Raw genomic sequence first — 9571 nt, 5'->3', positions numbered from 1 at the left:
TAAAAAAAAGTTTAAATCACCCCCCTTTTGCCCCATTCAAAATAAAATAATAAAAAATAAATCCCACATACACATATTTGGATCGCCGCGTTCAGAATCGCCTGATCTATCAATATAAAAAAATAATTAATCCGATCGGTAAACGGCGTAACGAGAAAAAAATTCCAAACGCCAGAATTACGTTTTTTTGTCGCTGCAACATTGCAATAAAATGCAATAATGGGCGATTAAAACATCGGATTTACCCCAAAATGGTATCAATAAAAACATCAGCCCGGCGCGCAAAAAATAAGCCCTCATCCGGCCCCAGATCCCGAAAAATGGAGATGCTACGGGTCTTGGAAAATGGCGCCATTTATTTATTTTTTTTTTAGCAAACTTTGGAATTTTTTTTCACCACCTAAATAAAAAAGAACCTGTACATGTTTGGTGTCTACGAACTCATTTTGACCTGGCGAATAAGAATGGCAGGTCAGTTTTATCATCCAGTGAACGTGGAAAGAAAAAAAAAAAAAACAACTGTGGAATTGCATTTTTTTTGCAATTTCACCACACTTTGGAATTTTTTTCCTCATTTTCCACGATATGGTAAAACTAGTAATGGCGTTTAAAAGTACAACTCGTCCCACAAAAAATAATCCCTCACATGGCCATATTGAGCGAAAAATAAAGAGGCTACGGCTCTGGGAAAGAAGGGGGAGCAAAAAACGAAAACTCAAAAACGGGAAATGCTAAGGTCGTGAAGGGGTTAAATTAGTGACAAAATGTACAATTGGTGGAGGAAGGTTGAACTTGGACCTAGGTCTTTTTTCAACCTATGTGACTATGTATTACTTACGGATCAACTGTATGTCTATATTCAGCGAGCGCCCCCTTAGTGATTGCTGTGTCTCGCTGACCGTTCTGACGGTGTGTCTTACATTACTGTAGTTTTGGTTTTCTGTTTATAAACCAGAAAGCTCTGGATGAACCACCGAAATAAGGAGTGTGAATCTGTTCTGTAATGCTCATAAAAAAGTCTGATGCAGGTTTTTTTTATTTTATTAAAACATATAATTATCATGAGTAAGAAATACTTCCTCTCTGCCAGCCATCCAAAGAAGAAGGGGTAAGAATGTCCAGGAGCCTCTAGTGTCCGGGGCTGGTCTAGATCAGAGACGCAGCACTCTTTACAAGCAGAGGCTTGGCTGCCTCCAGTATATCGATCTCCGGGTCCAGCGAGCGGCCAAGTCCTTCTAAAACCAAAATGGCAAAGACGATGGAGGCAAAGTTACTCTCCAGCTTCACCTGGAAATAAAATAACAAAAATATATATATATATTTATTCCAATCACATTCTGAGCTCCATACGACACCCTGCTGACTTCCTATTAGCTCTCAGGATGTAGACTTTTCTCTATATGGGGAGCTGAATGCTGAATACAGCTTTCAATGTGACCAGAGAAGAAGACGGGATAAGTAAGGTAAGTAAGCACTGTACCTTATGTGTCATCACAAGATGGAAGACCCGGGACAGCAAAGTTGCAACCTGGAGCTGAGGGTTAAAAAAAATATATTTTAATTTTTTAAATAAATTCCTCCACAATATAGACTTGCTTATCTCCTGAAATACTCTGTGCTATTGGAATGTTCGTTTCCTTCCACTTACTATCAGTTTATGCTCCACACAAGGTCAGCACACTCCTCATATACTCTGTGCTGCTGGAAGACATTTTCTCCAAGTCTGTAGTCTTAGGACTGGACAAGCAATTGTCTCCTGCAAAATGAGTTCACTCCTCTCGTGCTGCTTCCACCCAATATGGCTCAAGAAACATGTAGGACAAATATTCTGGCACTGTTTTACTAAATGCCATCGGTTGATGGAGATAATAATATTGCTATTTATTCTCTTCCCGCAGCAGCCAATTTTTCATTTTTGTGCTGTCTCCCCCCCCCCTTCCAAGAGCCATAACTTTTCTATTTTTCTGATGACACTTGTTTTTGGTGGGGCAAGTTGGTGTTGTAACCTTAAGATTAATGATATTTTTCAACTATTTTGTTTTTCAAGTCCTCAGACAGTTCTCTTCTCCTCTTTCTGTTCTAGATACACACAATGCAAAGATTGACAAAGCTATCTAAATGGTAAAAACAGGCAGATGCTGGCTGCGTAAAACAGCCACTTTAAGGGGATGCATGGTTTAGAGACACCGTTTTAGGAATACAGGGAGAACAATGCTTAAAGGTTTATCCTGAAGAAGGCCATAAACAGTGTCCCTCCCTCTGGAGGATCCAGCATATTTGTAGATTATTGATGCGTGTAATGCCTTATTTCTCCTGTGGAGGAGCTGCAGATTAATTAAATACCTGCTCCCAGCTTTTTCCTCAAATCATAACTGATTGCTAGCAGTAAATGTCAGCAAATTGTAAAAAGCGGCATTATGTCCTCACCTTCCCAAGTGATACCGTATTTGTCCTAGCCTCGATGACCAACTCTGCCATCTGGGACTTGAAGCTTTCCACGTCAACACACTGATTGGCTCGGGCGTGATGTAGGATCAACTCAGCCACCGTCTCTCCCTGCGGGAACCAATCAGAGCACGCCAAATTAAAATTTTGCCTTTCGTTGACCACTAGTCTTGGTGAAAGGAGAAGATATGATAAAGGGAAACTCTACAGAAAAGGAGCAAACTGGTCATAATCTTGTACAACCTCCCACTCACCTGACCTAGAACTACCGCAGTAAAGACAGAGCGGAAGTTCTCAAGATCATTCTCTTGCAGCTCAGCCACAATGCCGGCATCCAGCAAGACCAACCTGAGAGGGCAGCGGCTGGGCCGGACATCGACAATCAGGGTGTCACACATGTCCACTAGGGTGGTCTGGTCACTGTGACCAGGGGAGAACTCCAGAACCCCCTGAACAAGGATATTACCAGGATGGAGATCAGCGTGAACAAAATTATCCACAAATACCTGAGAGGAAAGAATAGGGATGAGCTAGAATCCATACTCTAACCATAACTGCAACTATCATCCTGGCCACTAGAGGCAGCATTGGGTGGCGTCGATGTCTCAAGTCATCTTGGTTTTAGCAAATCATATGATTGTTGGATCGTGGGTGGATTATCAGATCTCAATCTAATTGTTTCTATGTATAGAGGTCTCCCCCTTAATTTCCATGTACCACTAATCTCCACCTTTGTAACCATCTTTACAGCCATTTTTCTGATACAGAGCTCCAAATCCCCTGAATACGAATAAAGTAACATGATAACATTAAAGCTACCTGTAGTCACCACTACAATCAATCATAAAACTGTATGCAGTGAGCTCCCCCTAATGGTGGCAGCAGAGAGACAGAATCTTATAATGCAACTATCTCCTTGCCAGTGACCTTATTATGTGGATATTCCTTGCATATGTCCCTTGCTTTACCTATCACTTGTACCTTAACACCCCCCTTTAGGTGACTGCCTTACTACTTCCTAGGAAACAAAAAAAATCTCTTAAAGGGCCAGTGACTGCTAAATGACTGACACCAGTCAATGCCAATGTGCACCAAGTTTTGTAAGGCTCCTTCCATAGTGCTCTGTCCTTGAGTAATAAGGTCCATTTGGTTCCAGTCTGGGTTGATGTACGTTAGTTCCTTTTGCTCACATGATTTTCTAGACCTCTTTCTGCCAGCTGCCTTTGCCTGACCTCCATTTATGACTGATACCTGCCAGTCTCGACCCTTGTTCCATCCAACTATGACCTTATTAGCGCATATTGAAAATACTGGCTACACTTCAAATCATTGCTAAAAAAAGAGAACTTCAAAAAGTAGAGACCCCAGAATTACCAATGAATACAGTTCCTACCATCTTCAGTAACATGTCTATTCCCATTGCAGCGATCCGATGTTTGATCTCAGAAGATCCAGCCTCCTGCAGGTAAAGAGACAACGGTTCTCCGTCCTAACGAATAAAAACAAAGAATCCAAGACCATAATTCCACAACCATTTGATTTAGAAAAAGTATTTCCTGATTCCCCCGTAATGACTGCAACTTTTAAGACTGTCTTCCTCTGGAGGACACAAAAGTGTGTAATCCTTCACTTCTCCCTCGGAGGCACTAGAGGAAAACTGAACACTTGCCACTGAGATCTCACATAGATTACTGGAGTTTGCACCAGCGGGACACCCCGATCTCAGCTTGTCCGGGAAACCTTCTAACAAGAAAGTTAGTATAGTGCCCAAAGTTAAAATCCCATTTAAGGGTGTTTTGACAATGAAACCTTCAGTGATCAGACATGATCAACAAGTGTTCAACTTTTCTACAGCATCACAGGAGGGGAAGAGAAGCATTATACGGTGCCCCTTAGAATCAATGAACTGTCCATGTAATACACAAACATGTTAGGTCCACTAAGGCAACAGACACACTTTCTATCTGCTTTTTCTAAGTGATGGAAACCATGAATGGGTCTCACCAGAGTTGAACAACTTTTAGCTTTGATTTCTGCAGATGCTCAGATATCACCATTTTCAGTACCAAATGTGTAGTAGAAATTATACAACCCCCCAATGACTGCCCACCTCAAAGGTCTCCACCAAGATGTTCCTCGTCACAAAGGGTCGTACAGGAGTGGGAAATTTTATAAAATCCATTTTCTGAAATTTTTGTTGAAACGTTTCTAAGTTCCTGGCTTCAAAACGCAGATCTATCTGCCAAAAAAAGAAAACCTACAGTGAGAATTTTTGGTTTGGGTATATGGTTGGTCCTCAGCAATGAATAATTCTCCAAAAGGAAATAATGATAGGCTGTTTTATAATGAAGACTGTGAGGAGCCATCTCTGGTCACCCGGTCACCCAGACTTAACACAAATTGAGACATATATCCATCAAACCTACACATTACACAGGAAATCTAGTAGAATATACTTACTTGTCGAGTCATTAATTTCCCAAACTCCTCCACAATCTCCGTCAGACTCAACCACCGGAATCCGGGGATCAGATTAAGTAGTCTGCTCCAGGTCTTCATGATGAGAAGGTCCATCTTCACTTGCTGGCCAAGACCTGGATGCAGGACCTAGTAACAAGTTTAGATTTAAAGAAGACCCTTCATCAGTTTCTAGCATGTTAAACTGGCCAAATCATGGAATAGTGGCTGTAAAGCTGAATAAACATTTTTTTTTATTTTCTCATTACCCTTGCCGAGATATTAGCTTGTAAAGTTTATATTCTAAGTTATGAGCTGTACCCCCTCACAGACTGCCTTGAGAGGAGAGCTGGAGGTGTTTGTAATCACAATCAGCTCTGCTGTAACCCACACTGACTGCCTTGAGATGAGAGCTGGAGGTGTTTGTAATCAAATTCGGCCCTGCTGTACCCCACACTGACTGCCATGAGAGGAAGAGCTGGAGGTGTTTGTAATCACATTCAGCTCTGCTGTACCCCACACTGACTGCCATGAGAGGTAGAGCTGAAGGTATTTGTAATCACACTCAGCTGTGCTCTACTCTACTCAACACAATAAGTGCAGCTATGTTGATCATTACATATTTTGTAGGAGAAAGCCTGTTCTGAGCTTCTTTGGGGGGAGTGTTCTTTTGGGTTTTCCTGTATGATGCCTCTTGCTTACGATTGGTCAACATCATACAGGAGAAAATGTACACACCCCCAGAGAAGAATCTCTGCCAAAGCCCATATAGGCTTACCATGAATTAAAATCTAAACTTTACCAGCTAATATCTCTGCCACAGAGATGAGGAATTAAAAAAAGAAAAATTTAATTTATTCAGCTCTGCAGCAGCCACTATTCCATGATGTGGCCAGTTTAGAATGTTCAAACTAGTGAAATGTCCTTTAAAGGGTTTGTCGAGTTCAGAAATACCATTATTCCCCCTATTAGCCACAGACAGTTTGAGACCATCGGCGTGGCTCTCTGATCTGGCTCATACAGGAGGCTTCTGAGGAGGGGGCTCCTCTCTATAAAACAGGCCATATGAGACAACCCCTTTAAGTAATCTTCTGACATGTCGCTAGATGTTAAAGAGCTTTTACAAAAAAAAAAAGCACACTAGCAAAATAGAAGATCGTTGCTCCGGGGTGGAGACTCTAAAATGACGTACTAACAGGTATGCAAACAAGCCTGGCTTCAGAAGAAAACGGTCTCAGACCATCCAAACTCAGCATCATCTACAGGGAGCTGTTTCAAAGATTTTGCCCCTCATCAGCATAGTGCAGGGTAGTGATTGGTTGGATGAGAACTACTGTAATCTTCCCTACATCAAAGTCATCTGGTCCTACCAGTCTCTACTTCCTGGTCCCGTCTCGATATGTAGGATACACTAAGAAATGCCACTAAGCCAACTAGTGGCTAAGACATGACCAGCGATTGGCTGAGAAGGCATTTCCTAACCTTTCCTGAGGCGAGACAAGCAATAGAGACTGGCTGAAGACCACAACAGTACAGGAACAGGAGCCACAGAAGATAGGTAAAGGGAGGATTCAAGCTCTTACTTTTTCTTCTACTTCTTTTAAACCATTGGTAAAAAATGTTACCTTCCAAGTAACCCCTGGAGGACATCATACACAGCAGGCCTGATCTACTAGAATTGGACCCATGCATGATATTATCCTCAAGTGGTACTGTTGCCTCATCAGTCAAGGTACAGAAGCATCTCACCATGTCAAGTGGGAGATGTCAAGTATTGGTAAATGTAAGTTCTCCCCATTATGCCGATCGTCTCTTCAGAGAGAAGAGGACTGGATCTCTAGGGTTTTAGTCATCTTCCTCTCTGAAGAGACAATTTGCATATTTAATTTCCCAGAGGAGCATGTGTGGCTTAGAAGTCTCCTCACCCTGACATGCCAGGGTTGGCTGGTCATTCTCCACAAGGAGAAACGTTACCCCTTTGTCCGCATTATGCCAAAATCAATACCGGGGAGTCTACTAAAACATGATACCTATCTTGTTACTGATCGATGTACCAGTCCTGAGAAAGCAAACTGTTGATCTGTATGTAAATGAGCTTTCAAGTGTCCAGTGGGCAGTCCTAAGTGTGGTTCCCCAATATTTCTACTTTTATCCTGGTTGAGGGTGCCGGTTGCCCGGCTGTCGACAATGTCCTTGCTCAACGACTGTGTATGAGGTTGATGCTCACAGCCGGGAACTTGCTGCATATGTGCCGCCCTAGCACATTGGTTAAAGCTGGCGCCATTAATCAAGCAATTACCTTAATGCCTCCCCCATTTTTCATGTTTGATGGCTCAAGTACTGTCCGATATCATCCCACCACGCACTCCCTCCCTCATGCACCATTTTATCCAGGGCAGAACATGGGCAGTAAGCGAATGCCAGTGAACTATGGCTGCCCACAAACAGAAGCTTACAGCGCATGTGCAAGAGCGATCCATCTGCGCATGCGCAAGATTCCTTAAAGTGGCTTTCCAGAAAAGTGTACCCCAAATGCTTCCGGTAATTAAAGTATTCACCCTCCCGGGCTCCAGCACCTGCTCTCCGCTATTGTACACTGGTTTCTGTGTTTAGGCAGCAGTGGTAACATCACGTTGACAGCTCTCATCTGTCAGATGTAGATGGTATGTTATGCTGAGCCCACTGTGGACGTAAGGTCACCACTGCAGCCAATCATTGAGACAGACGAATGTTGGAGTCAGAGAGGGTTAATACTATGTAATTTTCTTATTTTGCATTACAGGAAGCATTTGTAAAGGTGGACTACCCAGCAATTATATTGGCTTAGTAGGACGAAATGTGATGGACTTCCTTCAACAATAAAATTCTGGTCACCTGGAGCCAAGATTAGAGGGAGACGGTTCCCAAGGGTTTAGGAAAAGTTTACAACTCAGTTTACTCAGTTCATTCACAGTAGAAGAAAAATGAAAATGATGGAATTAAAGGAACTGTCACAAGAGGCGCATCAACTTAACCCAACAGATCTAATCACTTATGATAAAGGCCTTCAAGTTCTGGAAGCCTCATACAGCTTCCACTGACCTTAATGGATATCTTACTTTTACCGCGACGGGGACAAGGTGATCAGAATCTTCTTTTGATCCTCTTATTGGAGAAGGTAATTGTTCAAGGTCCTTTGGAGAACGTTGGCTAGGTTGCCTCCAGTTCTTGAGACGTCCAATAATTCCATGAAGCCCCAGAACCTCCCACGCTTCATATGCCCAACCCTGCTCCATACTTTCTACCAGAGATTGGGACTCCACCTTGTGAATCCCCGATAGGTCGGCATGGGCCTTATATACCTGGGCCACACACCCAGATCCTACAGGATCTCTGCTGGAGAACCTCAACACATGAGCGTAGTCGTTCCCGAAGGCTCTTCTCAGACAGAGGTCAGTGTATTCCCAGGGGTGAGGAGTCACTTTAACATGTAATTTGGAAAACAGATGGCAGAATTCCTCCGAGAAGAGATCTCGTCGAGTGCTAGCCCACTGGCCAAGCTTGATGCACGCTGGTCCTGATGACTCCGTGGCCTTCAACAAAAGACAAAGCCAAAGAGAATTCAGACCTGCCGAAAGGTAGGTGAGGGGATAGACGATTAATAGGGGTCCGAATTTGCAAAATAGGATGAAAGCACGGACCCCCACACGTATAACAAAGTCGATCTTCTTCAGGAAGGTCTCTGGTGGCTTCTGTGGACTGAGTGACGGTCCAAAGCTCAGAATCTTCTCACCTGGTTCTTCCCCCTGGACCAGCCGCTCACATTGTCCTGTGGTTGTGACATATCTAACACCCAAGCACCAGAAGGTGATCCTGGACAGAGTCCTTACATTTGTACACCTGAGTCTCTGAACTGCCATGTCCCTCCATTTAGTCAGATCCCTGGATCTCCTGCAATAGCAAATCCTGGAGTAAAAAGAGGCTCCTGCTCTCAGATAGAAGAGCTGTGACATTGTAGGGTCAGGTACACACAGATCAGAATAGCAGCAGCGGATCTGCTTCTTCCCCAGGCGCCATTGTGATCTGCAATCCTGTGCACGTCCGATCAGATCGACAGACCCCGGGACAGAAGCGACCTGAGAGCTCCGGCTGTCAATCAAGAGCGCAGGTCACGTGACCGACACTCCGAATCCGGCAACACAACGGTCTGAGAGCGCCGGCGTCTAAAGAGGAGCACGGACACGCCCCTTCGCGGTGACGTCAGAGCGGCCATTAACCCTAAAATCGCCAGAGTGTTCCTATTAGCTCTAGTGCAGGTGATCGTGTCTCTCCAGCTCTGTGTACAGGGGAGGAGGAGGAGGAGGAAGAGGAGGAGGTGGTGACACCAGGGGGCGCACAGGAGCCAAATCTAAACGAGCAGCTTCTGTCAGTCATCGATGACGCCCAATTGTAACATGGAGCCACTGACCAGGGACTGGTATCTGGGGGCTGCAGAGTCTGTGTGTGACAGGAGGGCGAGGAGCGATCTATCCAGGGGCCACAGACCATTGGTGCAACCTGGGCAGCTGCACAGGGGCCCAAGTACAAGGGCCACAGCCACCTCCAAAGCATTGTGCAGTATGAGGAGCTACCGGACTGTAAGGGGCCCAGATAGTGTTCTCTACAGGGGCCCCGCACTGTCTTATCGCTC

General features: G+C 44.2%; 1 protein-coding gene across 1 annotated transcript; it reads right to left on the bottom strand.

The window, feature by feature from the left end:
• Positions 1-1029: 1029 nt before the first annotated feature.
• Positions 1030-9145, bottom strand: ADCK2 (aarF domain containing kinase 2). The gene is made up of 8 exons (XM_073650120.1): positions 8001-9145; positions 4906-5052; positions 4556-4684; positions 3839-3934; positions 2700-2951; positions 2428-2556; positions 1481-1534; positions 1030-1287 (listed from the first exon to the last, which is right to left on the bottom strand). The coding sequence occupies exons 1-8, from the start codon at positions 8892-8894 to the stop codon at positions 1147-1149; spliced, it is 1842 nt and encodes a 613-aa protein (XP_073506221.1). The 5' UTR covers positions 8895-9145; the 3' UTR covers positions 1030-1146.
• Positions 9146-9571: the final 426 nt, after the last annotated feature.

This window comes from Phyllobates terribilis, unplaced genomic scaffold, assembly GCF_046119375.1.
Source record: "Phyllobates terribilis strain yellow unplaced genomic scaffold, ASM4611937v1 Scaffold_10__3_contigs__length_209671492, whole genome shotgun sequence".
Lineage (NCBI taxonomy): Eukaryota > Metazoa > Chordata > Amphibia > Anura > Dendrobatidae > Phyllobates > Phyllobates terribilis.
Note: the sequence above shows the minus strand (reverse complement) of the source record. Positions and strands in the feature narration are given on the sequence as shown.

Bases quoted from the DNA above. Each gene is read 5' to 3' on its own strand.
- ADCK2 (XM_073650120.1), bottom strand. From the start codon at position 8,894: ATGTCACAGCTCTTCTATCTGAGAGCAGGAGCCTCTTTTTACTCCAGG. The intron at 3,935-4,555 runs GTGGGCAGTCAT...TTTATTCGTTAG, and splicing joins TCTTGGTGGAGACCTTTGAG to GACGGAGAACCGTTGTCTCT. The intron at 1,535-2,427 runs GTGAGGACATAA...TTTAACCCTCAG, and splicing joins ATACGGTATCACTTGGGAAG to CTCCAGGTTGCAACTTTGCT.